Source organism: Rhincodon typus, chromosome 2 (assembly GCF_021869965.1).
Source record: "Rhincodon typus isolate 14 chromosome 2, sRhiTyp1.1, whole genome shotgun sequence".
Lineage (NCBI taxonomy): Eukaryota > Metazoa > Chordata > Chondrichthyes > Orectolobiformes > Rhincodontidae > Rhincodon > Rhincodon typus.
The window spans coordinates 99398165-99415083 of NC_063333.1; the positions used below are offsets into that span (position 1 = coordinate 99398165).

General features: G+C 39.4%; 1 protein-coding gene across 1 annotated transcript in view; it reads left to right on the plus strand.

The window, feature by feature from the left end:
- LOC109910710 (uncharacterized protein C7orf31) overlaps nt 1-16020 on the plus strand; it is a 54533-nt gene extending 38513 nt beyond the window's left edge. The window contains exons 7-9 of the mRNA XM_048608591.1: nt 4105-4279; nt 4563-4654; nt 15133-16020. Coding sequence (XP_048464548.1) covers nt 4105-4279; nt 4563-4654; nt 15133-16020 — 1155 coding nt within the window. The remainder of the gene's footprint in view (nt 1-4104; nt 4280-4562; nt 4655-15132) is intronic.
- The last annotated feature ends 899 nt before the right edge of the window (nt 16021-16919 follow it).

The window sequence follows — 16919 nt, forward strand, 5'->3', positions numbered from 1 at the left end:
ATCTCTTGATTTTTTATGTAAAAATCTTATTTGCAACAAGGTATCCCAAATAATTGGTCAATACTATAATATTATCCAGCTTTAAATGTATTAATCTAACCAGTATCCCTCATTGATTCAAGGAGCATCCAAAGGAAATTGTCAGCTTTGCTCATGCTTCCATAATATAAGGGTTAGAAATGAATCAGAAAGAACATTTAGATCCATCTTAGATCATCTATTCAGACAAACATATAGTTATCCCATCCATTACTTTAATAAACATAAATGTTTTCCTCCATTACTCCAGCTTAAAGTCCAGTCAATGGATCAATAACTTTGAAGAGGAAATTCCTGACTTAAGGCCTAACCTATGCTTTGTCTCCCTAACTTGCCCCCCATCCACTGTCTGATCTGTTTTAATGATATGATGGCACTCTTTTTCTCATGGTTACTTTGGCATTCTGCTTTACTTTCTTAATTAATGCCTTTCAGTATCTGTACATGTAAGCCCTGAGTCTAATAACACCCCAGTTCTTTTTCAACTTCACATTTAGCTATTCAATGCACTTTCTCTTCCAATATGTAATAATTTGCATTTATCTTTAAATATCTTGTTACTGTTTTCAATTTGAATGTTGTGTCAGACCGAAATATGATATTTAGTGAATACATAAATTAACTAACAACAACTATAAGAATTTTTAAGCAGGTCTTCTCTCAATGTCACATCTTGGGCTGGATTTAATGCAACTTGGCATTATGGGAAGCTTATTCGGGGAGAGGCCGTGTGTCAGACTCCCACCAACAGCAAACCACCCCCGCACCCCCCCAAACTCCTGAATTAAGTCAGAGAGCAGGCAAACAGGGCTGCTGCAGGATTCCTAGCCGACAGTGGTAGGATTTCAGTTAGATTCATTAATCCCCCACTTTCAAATCTTTGGGTTACTGTTGACCAGAAACTCAATTGGACTCACCAGTTACAAGAGTTGGCTATAAGAGCAGGTCAGAAGCTAGCAATGCTGCAGCAAGTAACTCATCTGCTGACTCCCCAAAGCCTGGCCACCAGCTACAAGGCACAAGTCAGGAGTGTGATGGAATACTCCCCACTTGCCTGGATTAGTGCAGCTGCAGCAACACAAGAAGCTTGACACTATCCAGGACAAAGCAGCCCACTTAATTGGCACCATGTCCACATGCATACACTCACTCCACCACCAATGCTTAGTAGCAACAGTGTGTATATCTGCACGATGCACTGCAGAAATTCTCCAAGGATCCTTTGACAGTATCTTCCAAACACATGACCACTTACATCCAGAATGACAAGGGCAGCAGCTAAATGGGAACACCACCACCTGCAAGTTTCCCTTCCAAGCTACTCACCATCCTGACTTGGAAATATATCATCATTACTTCACGATTGCTAGGTTAAAATCCCCTCCTTAAGTGCATTGTGGGTCTGTCTACAATACATGAACTGCAGCAGTTCAAGAAAGAAGCTCACCACCACCTTCTCAAGGACAACTCGGGATGATAATAAACGCTGGCCAACCAGCAAAGCCCATGTCCCATGAGTGAATAAAAAAGTGAGTCTATTGACATTTTCCATGAAGCCTGCATTCTGTCATTTTCTGATTAAATGAAGTCTGTATGGCTTATACTCAATTCCTCCTATATTAGAGGATAACATCCCAATAGCTTTCTTTATGACTTGCTGTACTACCATACTGATTTTTTTCTTGTGACTCAGGGACACTTGTGACACAGTAATAGTGTCCCTAATTTTGGGCCAGAAAGTCTGGGTTGAAATCCATCCTGGCCCGAAGGTATGACATCACGTGTCCAAATATATTGCTATTCAAAAGAAAGCATTTTTCTGACTTATGCATTAAAACCGAGAGATCCCACTGCATCTCTGAATTCTGCCATTATTCTCTGTTGAAGTAACAGTCATAGTCACAGAGTCATACAGCACGGAAACAGACCCTTCGGTCCAACCAGTCCATGCTGAATATGATCCCAAACTAAACTATTCCCACCTGCCTGCTCCCAGCCCATATCCCTCCAAACCTTTCCTATTTATGTACTTATCCAAATGTCGTTTAAACTTTGTAACTGTACCCACATCCACCAATTCCTCAGGAAGTTCATTCCACACACGAACCACCCTCTGTGTAACAAAATTTGTCTCTTGTGTCTTTTTAAAATCTCTCTCCTCTCACCTTAAAAATGTGCACCCTAATCTTGAAATTCACCCATCCTAGGGAAAAGACAACTACCATTATGTATACCTCTCATTATTTTATAAACTTCTTTCAGGTTGCCTCTTAACCTCCTATGCTCCAGTGAAAATGTCCCAGCCTATCCAGCTTTTCTTTATAACTCAAACCTTCCACACACAGCATCATCCTGGTAAATCTCTTCTGAACCTTCTCCAGCTTAATAATACCCTTCCTACAACTGGGTGACGAAAACTGGATGTAGTATTCCAGAAGAGACCTCACCAACGTCCTGTATAACCTGAACATGACTTCGCAAATTCTGTACTCAAAGGACTGAGCAATGAAGGCAAATGTGCCAAACGCCCTTTTAACCACATTGTCTTTATGTGAAGCAAACTTCAAAGAATTATGTACCTACTCTGCATTTTAATTCTTTCTGCCAAAGTGAGCAACTTCACATTTTCCCATAATATGGTCTCTCTGCCAGATTTTTTTTCTCATTCAATCTATTTATATCATTTGCATTCTCCTTAGGTCCACTTCACAACATACATTCTCAGTTATCTTTGCATCATCTACAGAATTAGATACCATGCCTTTACTCCTCTCATTCAAGTAATTGATGTACAGCAAACTTTGTTTTAACTCCAGCAAAAATGATATACCTCAAACACCGTGAAGTTTACTGTATTGTTTTGTCCAATCATTTTGTTTTTAATTTATTTACCTCGATGTAAATACACCTGTTGTTTAATTGAATGGCCACACGAAATATCAACATTTCAATTTTGAGTCAATTTATCCTCAAATACCAGGATCAACTGTGATGTCTTGAGTAGTCAGTTGAGGGTGTGAGTGAGAAGGATCCCTGTTGGTAAGTTTTATTTAAGGCAAAGTTGCATTATTATTTAAGTGATTTATGCTGTAAGTAAAGTGTGACAATAATGTGTATACCCCCTGCATTACGTTTCTTTTACTTAGTGTGTGTTTTTATGTTGATTATGTGGACCTCTTGATTGTCCTGAATATTTAATCAGCTGGTACACTCCTGGTCTTGTAGGTGCCGGTTAATAAAAAGTTTACTGTAAATTGTAAAACGTCTGCAGAACTCCACTCGTCACTTACTGCCAATCGGCCTACTTTTTTTTCTACACACCAGCCAATCTTCTATCTATCTTTATGTATTATCCCCTCCTTATTATCCCTATTTTATGCAGTAATCTTTTATCTGGCACCTTGTCAATTGCATTCTGAAAATCCAAGTACAAAACGGCTATAGGCTTCCTTTATCCTCAGAAGATGGTACTCCTTTAAAGAACTCTAATAAGTTGGTTAAACATATTTCCCTTCTACAAACCCATGCTGAATCTTTTTGAATACCTTGAATTTTCCTAAGTGCACAGCTATAACCCTGTCCATGATCAATTCTGTCACCTTCCCTGTGACAGGGAAAAGGCATTGCACACTTTTTCATCTACCTGGGAGCTTGGGAAACCTATATTTGCCCATTGTGTTCTCCATCGGCAACCCCTCAGCCAGTCAGAGTTGACTTGCCAATCAATCAGCACCCATTTCTCATTTTCATGTGAATTATTGTGATCGTTTGAAGTTTGGCTTTCTTGCATTTGGGCTGATGAGTGCTATCTTCAGCTACATGTCTGTATTTCAACAATAAACATTAACAAAATTAATGTAAACTTTTATTTGTGAGAATTGTGTCATTTACCGTAATGGATACAAATGAATGCAGTGGGTATTTTGAAGAGAATTAGTGTAGTACATTGTTATATCTGAAACCTGTAAAAGCTAGTAAGCCCTGGTAGGGGAGCTTCAAAATCAGGATACTTCATTTCATTGTTTATTTTAAATACAACTTGGTAGCCTTTCTCTTTCATTGTAGTATCCTAAATCAGAAAAAGATCGTAAACAAGCAATCTATCCAACACCACCGAAGCTTATTGCCCCCAACAAGACAGAGCCTATCTTAGAGCATGCTGTTTCAGAGAGAACTGCTAATATCTTGAAAAATGTTGAGAAATCACACTGGCTATCTTCATACAAGAGGGACTTCACAGGTAGGAAATAACGCTAACTGAAAGATCATTTCATTGTGTTATGTACTGCAACAAATAAATTTTAATTATTACTATATTTGGTGACCCACCTCATGGACCATAAACAAATATCAGCTATTGATTTTGAGGAAATGTCATCTGGAACAGTTGCTAGCCGAGCCATATCTTATTTCCAGTGTCAACAGTCCTTTGTCTTTATTCCTCTCAACAAATGATTTATAAACTACAAACTACAAGACTTCTAAAAACTGGGCCTTCACTGTATCGTGTATTTTATCATTAGGAAGTGGACCAATGAATCCCCTTCAGTTAGATGACTACCATGAGAAAACAATAGCAAAAGTGACAGGAAAGTACACCTATTTCTCAGAGCTGGTAAGTAACCTGTTAATTTCGGGCAATAGCCATTGAGATAATCATATGAAATTTAATGAAGGTGTACACAACAACAGCTAGCTTTTAAATCCCTTTAACATTGTACGACATCACAAAGCACCAAAGCACATTATCTGACAAAAATTCACAACAGGCAAAGAAAAAGAGGTAGTCAAAAGATCAGTCATGGAGCTAGGTTTTTAAATGATGCGAGAGAATTGAAGAGGTGGAGAACATTGAGGGAAGGAATTCCTGATGTTATGGTATAGGCAGCTGAAAGCATGACTACCAATAGTGGAGTGAAGAAAGTGAAGATGGACAAGAGACCAAATTTGCTGGAGCCAAGAGTTCACAAAGTATTTGTAGGACTGGAGGAAGTGATAGAGATGAGGGGTGATTTCCACATGAGAATGAGAATGTCAAATTGAGATATTTGAAGACCAGAAGGTAACTCAGGTCAGTGCACACACGGTGATTGGATAAGACAGATTTGGTGTATCTTAGGATATAGCAACAGAGTTTTGGATGAGCTCAAGTTTTTTGAAGGTGGAAGATGGGATATTGGCACCAAGGACATTGTCATAGTCAGGACAAATGTTAACGAAAAAAAATGAGAGTTTCAACAGCAGGTGGACTGAGTCAGAAACAGAAACACACAGTTATGTACATGCATGAACACCTGAGTAATATCATCAAATGTCACACCATGTATTCAAGTACAAGTTATTCATAAAAATGTCAACTAACTAAACCAGTTACATGTTATTCACAAAAATGTCTATTAACTAAACCATCCACATCAAAAGTTGGAAAAGACTTTAAAAAGGACATTTAAGTGGGTGTAGAAAAAAAAGATGCATTTCTGCTAAGAAAATGATTGAAGAATATGCTGAGGGAAAAAAGTAATTGTAAGAACAATGAGTTACTAAAGCACATCAGGGCAGGATTCACCAGGCAACCAGGCCTAGTACTGACAGAGCCACAAATCCAAAAGCAGTAAATTTAGACAATTCAAGCAGATGTACCATTTTTTCCAGCATTTTGGGAGAGGAGAACAAATATAATTGAAATGATTTGCTCCACTATCGTAAAGGTAATTAAACTGGCCACAATGAAAAAATGAAAGACTTCAAGAACAATATTTGGATTTTCCATTTTCTTAACAGCAGTTCAAGAGGAATCAGCTCTTAAAGTGCTGCTGTGCCCCACTTCTGCCAGGATTTAAACCTGACATACTCCTTACTCTGCTGCATTGAAATTTACATCGGAAAGTTGGAAAGGATTTAGACCATCTGACATTATCCTATCAGTCCAATGTCTTTTCCTAACCATTCACAGGAAATAGCAGCACCCAGCTCTTGGTGAGGATTGAGCAGAGCCCACCTACTTCAAATTCTTGCTGTCACTGCCAAAACTATGCAGTTCCTAGGCTAACATCTGTCAAAAAAACAGGCATCGCAGCCTAATGTCCAAGTCCTGTGCAGGCACGTTGAGAGTAACTTTTGATTTGCATCAGAGCTGGGAGCAGACAGAGGCGTTGAAGGCTGGAAAGTTTGTCCCAGAGAATGGCATAGCCAATTTCTGACACAATCCCTCCTCTGGACAGTTTTTAAACTGAATGATTGGGGATGGGTCAAGGGAGGGGCGGTGGTATTGAGTGAAGATTACACTCCCATAGATAAACAGAGGTGCTTAAGTGGCCTACTAAGTACTTTGTGGAGGCATCAACTGGAAGTCTCCAGTCACCAGTTGGGACTCATATCTGTCAAACCCCAGCCAATGCACAGAGGTGGCAGTGGTATAGCCAGTGGTCTATATAACATTGCTAACTCATCTCATCAGGCCCCCAGATTACCTCTCGTCCTATACTGTAGGCACATCCTTCAAGTGACCTTCAAGTGGCTGAGGCAGACGTGTGTGGGAATTTTTCCTTCAAAGAAAAGTCTGACCCTTTTGTTCAGCAGAATTTAATCTTTATTACCAAGTCTCAAGAAATGTCTGCCTCGTGAGGAGTCTTCTGTTTCCCACTTACATTGGCAGCTCCCACCTCTGCTGATGGGTCTCCCGATCTCTCAGGGTTAGAGGGCACCCTGGAGGTCCCGTCAGCATCCAGAACCTACCTCCATTCTTACTTCAATGGCAAGTAGAGATCCAGGTGACAAATTTACTTCAGCTCCCAACACAGCACCGGTGTAGAACTCAGTAATGGTCTCAATATCAGGGTCCTGACCCAAAAAGAAAAAAATCTACCCACGATCTATTTACCTGAATGTTTAGTGAGCGATATGGTGACATTCTGCTTAGTGCAGTGTTTCTTTGTTTTTCCTTCATGTTAGAATAATTGTTTGCAGAATTAAAATAATGAACATTTATGCAGTGCCTTCAATATAACATACTTCTCAACGTGCATCACAGTTCCAAGTTCAAAAAATAGGTGAGCACAGCAGAACGTCATGTTTAAAGAGGCCAAAGAGGTCAGTAAGAGTTTGAAGCATTGGGAGTCAGATTGGGATGGAGATGGGTGATATTTTGGAAGTGAAAGTGGACATTTCATCTGAAAGATTGCCCCTATGAGATTGCAGTGTTCCTTCAGTACTGTATCCAGCTGTCAAACTACATTTTTGTGTTTAAAATTCTCGATTGTGATTGGAAGTCAGAATGTTCTGACTCAGAGATGAGAGTGCACCCCATCTTCAAAACTCAGTAAATCTAAACAGTACTGCCTGTACCCTGACACAGACCAAGTCCCCATTCATCCATTGTCCACCTTCTCATTGATCTACATTGGATTCATGTCTTGCAATAACTTTCATTATCTCTGCAATTATCTCTGTTCTTAAAAACCTCAGACATAGCTGCAGTCTCCAATTCTAGTTTCCTGCTTTTAATTGCTATACTATTTGTGCCTTAAAGCTCTCGTCTGTGAAATTCCTCATAAACTTCTGCCCATTTCTACACTGTAGGTTCCCTAACATTTCTGAGGTTATTTGTGACCTATCCTGTGAAAGCAGAGCCAAAGTGTGTGTTCAATTCTTCTGCCATATCTTTATTCCCCATTATAATTTTCCCAGGTTCTGACTGTAAGGGACTTACATTTGTTTTTACTAATCTTTCACTCTTCACATATTTTTAGTAGTTTTTACAATCAGTTTTTTATGTTCTGGTCAATTTTACTTTCGTACTCTATTTTCTACTTCTTGATCAAACCTTTTGGCCTTTTATGCTGAATTTAAAATGCTCCCAATCCTCAAGCCTTGCTGTTATTTTCTCGCAATTTTATATGTCTCCTGTTTGGATTTAATGCTATCCCTAATTTCTTTTGTAAGTCATATGGTTGGTCCTGTTCAGTTTCTGGTCAAAGGTAACCCCCAGAATGTTGATAATTGGGGTTCAGTGATGGTAATGCCATTGAATATCAAAGAACAATGTTTGAAATTTCTCGTTTTGGAGATGGCCATTTCGTGCTACATGTGTGGTGCGTATGTTACTTGCCATTTGTCAGACCAAACTTGGATATTGTCCTGGTCTTGCTGCATTTAGATGTAAACCCGCTTCGGTGTCTGAGGAGTGTCCTTCTTTAAATCATTTCGTAAAACCCGTTTCTTTGACTGTTTTTTATTACCTGTCCTAATATCTCTTTATGTAGCCAGACATCAAATTTGTCAGAAAAAAAAGCATCTCTAAAGTGCCTTTGGATGCACTTGTGTTTTTACAGTATTAATACTACTGTAATTGTGTACAAAGTTTGTTACTAAACTCAGGGCAAGCCAGGGCCTTGCAATCTTCCATTTTACCCAAATCAGAATGTTAAAACTAACCACTTTAAGATTAGGTACCTGCTCTATTAAACGGTGTGACGAAGGCTCCTGACTGAATGTTAAGATTTCATTCTATAAATGACAAAAATGTCTGAGACCCAAGTTTGGTTTTACTCACTACTGGACAGTTTTTAATACTATTTCCAGAAAGCTTTATTTTTCTAATCTTGGATAAATCATATTTACAAGTAACCCTGCTTCAACTGACTTGCAATTTAGCCCTTGAAATGAACAGCACGCTAGAGACAACATCTCACTGTATACTGCATAATTTAAACAGTATAGACATAGAAAATGAATCCGAATTGGACATTTAATATGTGCCAAAATAATCTACTTGTGCTGAGATAGCAACACCCAATAAATATGCAAAGAGTTGTGATGTTTCAGTATGGCCATTAGATGGCAGTCTTATCTACAATCTCAGGAAAATTCACATTCAGGTTTGTTTCACTTTGAGAATAATAAAATAAATTTTCATCTTTCATACTTAGACATTATTATCCATTGCCTGCATGGAATGCAGTGTGGAAGACCTTGAATATTCCATAATGGGGAATGTAATCCTCGCTTCTCAGTTTTGCTTTTTTCTATCTTCCTAGATGATGCCTAATGCTTAGCTTTTAAAAAATGAATATTCTGCAAATTCGTTTCCTTCAAGTCCAGAGCAGTTAAAATAAATCGACTTTGGTTATTAATTTGAATACAACGAGCTACATTAATTTGGATTGGTGCATGGAGATAAAGAAATTTAAAAAGTGGACAAATTCGAAGGGAAGAGATAACACAGTGTGGAGCTGGAGGAACACAGCAGACCAAGCAGCATCAGAGGAACAGGGAAGTTGATGTTTCGGTTCGGGACCCTTCTTTCCCAAAACGTCAACTTTCCTGCTTCCTCCAACTCCACACTTTGTTATCTCTGATTCCAGCATCTGCAGTTCTTGCTAAATTCGAAGGGAAGTTAGTCCTTCAGGAGAAAAATGAATTTGTTTCAGAGATGTCAGAAAGGAGCTTGATCCTTGAATAGCTCCACAACTTCCAACTGCCCTCCTAAGAACACCACATCTTCATTACTGATTTCCAGAGCATGGTTGGAGAATATGGATGACGCTGCCAATTTGTTTTATCCACAATGAAATCGACACTTTGATAAGCCCAATGTAATAAACCTAATTCCTTTAACATTTTATCACCATGAACGAATAGCTGATGCTCCTAAAAAAGAATGCCGTTCTTCTTAGGCAGTCCCCTGGGATTGACAATAACTTGTTCCACTTTGATTTGGTGGACACTGAGATGGTTGATAGTCTACTTAATGTGCAAACTGCAGATGTCTACATTGTCATAGAGTCATAGAGATGAACAGTATGGAAACAGACCCTTTGGTCCAACTTATGTGTGCTGACCAGATATCCTAAATTAATCTAGTCCCATTTGCCAGCAGATGGCCCATATCCCTCTAAATTCTTTTTATTCATCTACCATCCCAGTGCCTTTTAAATGTTGTAATTGTACCAGCCTCCACCACTTCCTCTAGCAGCTCATTCCATACATGCACCACTCTCTGCATGAAAATATTGCCCCTTAGGTCCCTTTTAAATCTTTCTCCTCTCACCTTAAACCTATGGTCTCTAGTTTTGGACTCCCCCACCTTAAGAAAAAGACCTTATATATTTACCCTATCCATGCCCCTCATGATTTTATAAACCTCTGTAAGGTCATTCCTCAGCCTCTGATGCTCCAGGGAAAATAGCCCCAGCCTATTCAGCCTCTCCCTATGGCTCAAACCTCCAGCCCTGGCAATATCTTTGTAAATCTTTTCTGAACCCTTTCAAGTTTCGCAACATCCTTCCTATAGCAAGAAGACCAGAATTGCACACAATATTCCAAAAGTGACCTAACCACTATTCAATGCACTGACCAATAAAAGTAAACATACCAAACGCCTTCTTCACTATCCTATCTACCTGCGACACTACTTTCAAGGAACTATGAACTTGCATGCCAAGGTCTCTTTGTTCAGCAACACTCCCCAGGACCTTACCATTAAGTGTATAAGTCCTGCCCTGATTTGCCTTTCCAAAATGCAGCACCTCACATTTATCTAAATTAAAATCCATCTGCCACTCCTTGGCCCATTGGCCCATCTGATCAAGATCCCGCTTATTCTGAGGTAACCTTCTTCACTGTCCACTACACCTCCAACTTTGGTGTCATCTGTAAACTTACTAATCATACCTCCTATGTTCACATCCAAATCATTTACATAAATGACAAAAAGCAGTGGACCCAGCACCCATCCTTGTGGCACACCACTGGTCACAAGCCTCCAGTCTGAAAAGCAACCCTCCACCATCACCCTTTGTCTTCTACCTTCGAGCCAGTTCTGTATCCAAATGGCTAGTTTTCCCTGTATTCCATGTGATCTAACGTTGCTAATCAGCCTACCATGAGGAACCTTGTTGAACACCATACTGAAGTCCATATAGATCACATTAACCGCTCTACCCTCATCAATCCTCTTGATGACTTCTTCAAAAAACTCAATTAAGTTGGTAAGACATGATTTCCCTCACACATGTTGATTATCCTTAATCAATCCTTGCCTTTCCAAATTCATGTAAATCCTGTCCCTCACGATTCCCTCCAACAAGTTGCACGTGAAGTTGCCTGGTTTTCCTTACCACCTTTCTTAAATAGTGGCATCATGTTCGCCAACCTCAAGTCTTCTGGCACCTCACCTATGTCTATCAATGATATAAATATCTCAGCAAGGGGCCTAGCAATCACTTCCCCAGCTTCCCACAGAGTTGTAGGGTACACTTGATCAGGCCCCAGAGATTTATCCACCTTTATACGTTTCAAGGCATCCAGCACCTCCTCCTCTGTAATATGGACGTTTTTCAAGATATAACTATTTATTTTCCCCATGTCTCTATCTTCCATATCCTTCTCAGTAAACACTGATGCAAAATACTAGTTTAGTATCTCCCCCAGCTCATTGCGGTTCCACACATAAGTGACCTTGCTGATCTTTACGAGATCCTATTCTCTCCCTCGTTACCCTTCTGTCCTTAATGTATTTGTAGAATCTCTTTAGATTCTCCTTAACCCTATTTGCCAGGAGGTCAATACCCAAAGGATACAGATTTAAGATAATCGCAAAATATCTGGGGTTACATGAAAATTTTCTATCTAGTGAATTTGAAATATGCTCCTGAAAAGTGGTGGAAGGAGATTTAAACTTTCATAAGGTTTAAGCCTTTACATTTTGCAACACACGCTTTATAATTTTGATGTTGAATTACAAGAGAACAAATTAGTGGCTCACTCAAAATGTTCTTATATTTTAAGGCCTTGTTTATTTTTCTCATTTTTGTAAAGTTAAAATGAGCATGGCTTTAAAATAGTACTCAAAATGATTGCAGATTTACCAGAGAAAGAAAAACAAAAAAAAATGTTAGAATATGAAAGTGCTTTGGTATTTTCCTTGCAACAAATACATACGTCAGTGATATCTGACGTCATAGAGTGTTCAAGTATGTTTCAGTGAGTTTCGTCATATAATCATCTGAAGCAGCCAGAGATTCTCCTTCAGAGGATCAATTGGGATCTCCACTCCTAACTGCAGGAAAGGCCTCAAATGTACTGTCTCTTTAGTAACATTTTCAAGGGACCGACCTGGGTTACCGTATTGACATGAAGTTTCTCTTAAAAGTACAATGCTGAATCATACGCTGAACTATTTGTTTAAATTGTAAGGTTTGAACCTGCCTAGGAAGTTGTCATTTTTTTTAGATTTCTTTAAGTGGTGTTCCATCATGTGAAATCCCTTGTAGCCAATTTAAGACAAAACTGTTTGTAGCTTCTTTAGAACACCAGGCCTCATCGTATCTGTGTTCATACAGTCTCCAAGATTTATTTTCCCTAAATCGAAGCAGAAGTACCTCCCTTCACCTACACGATCTTGGCTCCTTCTCGAGAACATTGCCTCCTTTCACCGGGTTGAATTTTACACTAGCACTGGGAATAGTGCAGTTGCTTGAAATACTATGGAGAGTACATCTCAGCGGTGTGGAACCCTTAGCTACATGATATGAGCAGTGGCTTGGGGGTAGTGGGGGAAGAAACCAGGTGTGTGGAGTCTGCATTTGCCAGACCCAGTGAGGAGTAGGTGCAATGAGTCAAGGCAGTAAGGATGTTGCTGGACTGATGTCGCTGCTGACAGGAGCCCCTTCATAGGCCATAAGGAGCCTGAATTAAAAAGCCCTCCATAGTCCCCCTCCCAACCCCGCAGCCTGTAGGGAGGCTGTTGTGGTTCATCATTTGGCCACCTATTAAGTTGATGCCCCATCTGCTGCTGGTTATAATGGCACTGACAATGAGACAAGGCCCTTAATTGGCCCCAATGCAGCCACATTAGCTGTTGGATGAAGAGGCATCCTCCACCTTTCCTGTGTGCAGTTTAAGGTTTTTTTTGTATTCCAGGAAGGATGGAAATGCATTGGAGACAATTCAGAGATGTTGACTAGATTGATATCTGGGATGAGTGGGCTGACGAAAAAGTTAAAAAAGACTGATAGCAGAACATTTGGAAAGAATTAACTGGATTGAACAAAGCCAGCATGGGTTTATGAAAGGTTTAATAAATCTACTGAAAAATTTTAAGGTTGAATCTAGTAGACTAGATAAAGGAGAACCAGGATGTGATGTATTCAGAGCTTTAGGAGAAGGCTTTTCATAAGGTCTCACGTAAGAGGTTTGTGGGCAATGTTAAAGCACATGGGATGGGGTTATATATTAGCATAGATTGATAATCAGCTAACAGACAGGAAACAATATGGGAATAAATGGGTCTTTCTCTGAGTCGCAGGCAGTGGGGTACTGCAAAGATCAGTGTTTGGGCGTATAAACCATTGTTCATGGTTTATATAAATGACTTGGATGAGGTCCAGAGACTGTGAACTCGGCAACAAGTAATTCATCTCTTGTCTTGCCAAAGCCTGTCCACTATCTACAAGGCACAATTTAAGAGTGTGATAAAATACTCCCCACTTGCATGAATGAGTGCAGCTCCAACAACACTCAAGAAGCTTGACTCCATCCAGTACAAGGCATCCACTTGACTGGCATCTGTCCACCACCTTCAACATTCAGTCCTTTCAGCAATGACTCAGAGTGGCAGTAGTACGTACAATCCACAACATACACTGTAACAACTCACTGAGGCTATTTTTGATAGCGTCTTCCAAACCCCAACAACTACCAACTAGAAGGGCAAGGGCAGCAGATACATAGAAGCAAGTTCCTTTCATGTCACACACTGTTCTAACTTGGAACTATATCACCATTCCTTGTCTGACATTGGGTCAAAGTCCTGGAATTCCAAACAGCACTGTTTGTCTCCTATATCCATAGGACTGCAGCAGTTCAAGTAGACAGCTCACCACCACTTTCTCCCGAGTGGAAATAGACAATAAATGCTGGCTTATCCCAGCAAAGCCCCCGTCCATGCATGAATAAAATACAAATCAATGTTGAGAAGGTTGTTAAAATGTCGTATGGTTTCCTGGGATTTATAAACAGAGGCAGTGCAGAAGCAAGGAGATAATGATAAGCCTTTGTAAAACACTGGTTAGGCCCCATCTGGAGTATTGGATTCAATACTGGGCAAACACTTGAGGCTTTGGGGACAATGCAGAGAAGATTTATTAATATCAGGAAAAAGGGACTTCAGTTAACTCAAGAGGCTAAAGAAACTTGGTATGTTGTACTTGGAATAGAGGAAGTTAAAGGAAACTGCAACTAAACTTTTAAAATTATGAAGGAATGTAATAGAGTTAGTAAAGAGGCAGGGGATTTAATAACCAGTAGCTAATGATGTAAGTTTATTCACTCAGGAACTAGAAGATGAAAAAGATGAAAAAAAATAGAAAAAGGCCAATCTAGTCTGCCAAGCCTATTACCAACGTAATAAATTAGCTCTAAACAATCTCACTCTCCCTGTAACCTTGCCATTTTTTCTTTTGTAAATTTCAGGTTGATTACTGTTTTAAAATGGGTTTTTTGGGTTTTCATTCAAGCCTGGTGCAGACTTCTGACAAAAATCTTTTAGATAATAATGCTGACAATATGTACATGAAGGCAAAGTTGCAGATGTCCATGCTATTCTAGTCTGAACCTTCTTACAGACTCCTATCACAGGACCACTGAGGTCACAGTGACATCAAAGGATATCTCAGAGGTTCATCTACATATTCATTAAATCCCACCTCCACAATTCCCACTTTGGGATTTCCTGCAGATCACTGGTTTGAGATTAATGGTTTCCCAACATAAACAAACGAGTTGATGTTTAATTGCATTGTTTTCTGCGGTTTACTTGTCCCTCATTGATATCCATTGAGTAAATTAATCAGTTTTAGAGTTCTTCACATACATAGAGTTGAATATATGATTGATTTAGCATGTATTACCTTATTTTAACCAGCCACTAATTTTTGCTATCCAGATATGTAAAAGCCTAACTTTCAGTCTGTTTGAAATGAGCAGGAGATGTAATTTAAATCAATAGATATGGATATTAAGAACTAGCTTCCAGCAGCCTAAGTGTTGGCTATTTTATTTTGCGGACTTACTTTATTTCAAATTTTCCAACAGAAAGAACAGTCTCATCCGGCTTTTTTGCTGAATCCACCATTGCGGCCTTTGAAGAAAAAAGAAAGTAGTAAGGTTTCCACAGATGATGCCATTGGTTATCAGACTCCAAGTGTACAAGTGCACGAAGCCAAGTCACCATTGCCTGTATGTGAAACTGAATCAAAACCAAATGATGAGGTAGAAATATGTAGGGAAGATAAACTGATTTCTTGGCAAAATAGGCGATGCCAAACAGCTATATCGAGTGCTTTCTGCCCTGATTATGACATCCGTTTGTTAAGGTACAAAGTTCAGCAAATGAAGAATTCTGAAAAACCCTCTGCATTTAACCAACATCAGAAAGAAAGGATGATGGATTGTTGGGCAACTCCAGTTATCAATGTGGACCAAGCTTGCAAATTAACAGATTCTGAGAATGCTCAGCCCCTTTGGAAGAGACGAAAGTCAGTGCAACATGACATCAGCTATGTAGATTTGCCACAGAGTAAGTTAGCTGGTTTTACAACAAAACAGGACCAGATATCTCTGAGCAAACCGCCTTCACCAAATAGGGTTGAGACCAAAGATCCAGAATGTGGTAAAGAATTCAATTTTGCGTCTGGCGATACACAACCTATACCTACATCATATGCTTCAGAGAATAAGGAAATGTTTGATCCAATCCAACAGCCACAGGTGGAAAGGAGTAATATGTTGATCTGTGATGATCCTAGGCTTCAGGTCTCAAAACTAAAATTTCCCTATGCATTCAATAAAACAGAACGACATAAGCGATTACTTGAGGAAGCTCCCGAAAAAACAATGGATTATCGAGATAACATCTATTCAGGGAAGAGACACATTTTCTTTGGGTTAAATTCTTCTTATTTCCATAATGGAACTTTTTAGTTACCCATGGCTTTTCAGAATCTCTAATAACATTAAAGGTAATAATGATTTGCCTTTTAAGTTACTGTACTTTAATGTCTGAACTGTACTAGAATTTTGGTACACAAATTGCATTAGATCAAAACAGAAAATTAATCTTCACTTAATGATTCCACACTAACTCTTCATTCTCAGTGGTTTCAATCTACTTCTTATCATACTTTACTTTCCCTCCCCTGAATTCACTGACCTCCTTTAATCCTGAAACCAGTTCCTCTATTTATTCTGAGATAACAAGGTGTAGAGCTGGATGAACACAGCAGGCCAAGCAGCATCAGAGGAGCAGGAGAGCTGACGTTTCGGGCCTAGACCCTTCTCCAGCATCTGCAGTTCCTACCACCTCTATTTATTCTCCCCTGATTATCTCCATATAGCCAAAACCTTGCACTCTCCAGTGGCCTTTCTGCTGCCTTGGTCTTTGTCAAAATCAAGATCACTTATAATGAATTTCCTTGTATCCCTGTAGATCCACATCTTCACAATACCATTTCCTTCTGTGTCTATCCTGAAATAACTTGCAACTGAATTTTCTAAAAACCAACTTGCTAGTGTTTAGCACTGCATATGCCATTTTTCTTCCTGGGATTGGTTATCTCCTTGTCCATCCCACCTTTGATGATGTTGTCCCTATTAATTTTACTATCTTTCATGTTCATTCCATGAGCTTCAAGAGGTAGAGATTTGAGTGGAGAAAATGTATGATTTTGTTTTTGCACGTTTTAGCCTTTTTCCTTTGGTAAGGCCATCCAGTATTCCAGAATCATCCTGTCTTGCAAAGATAATCCTTTCTTCACTAATGCCTGATTGTTTATCTTGATATCTCCTGCCCCCTGCTCTGCCACAGCCAACAATAACCAGGA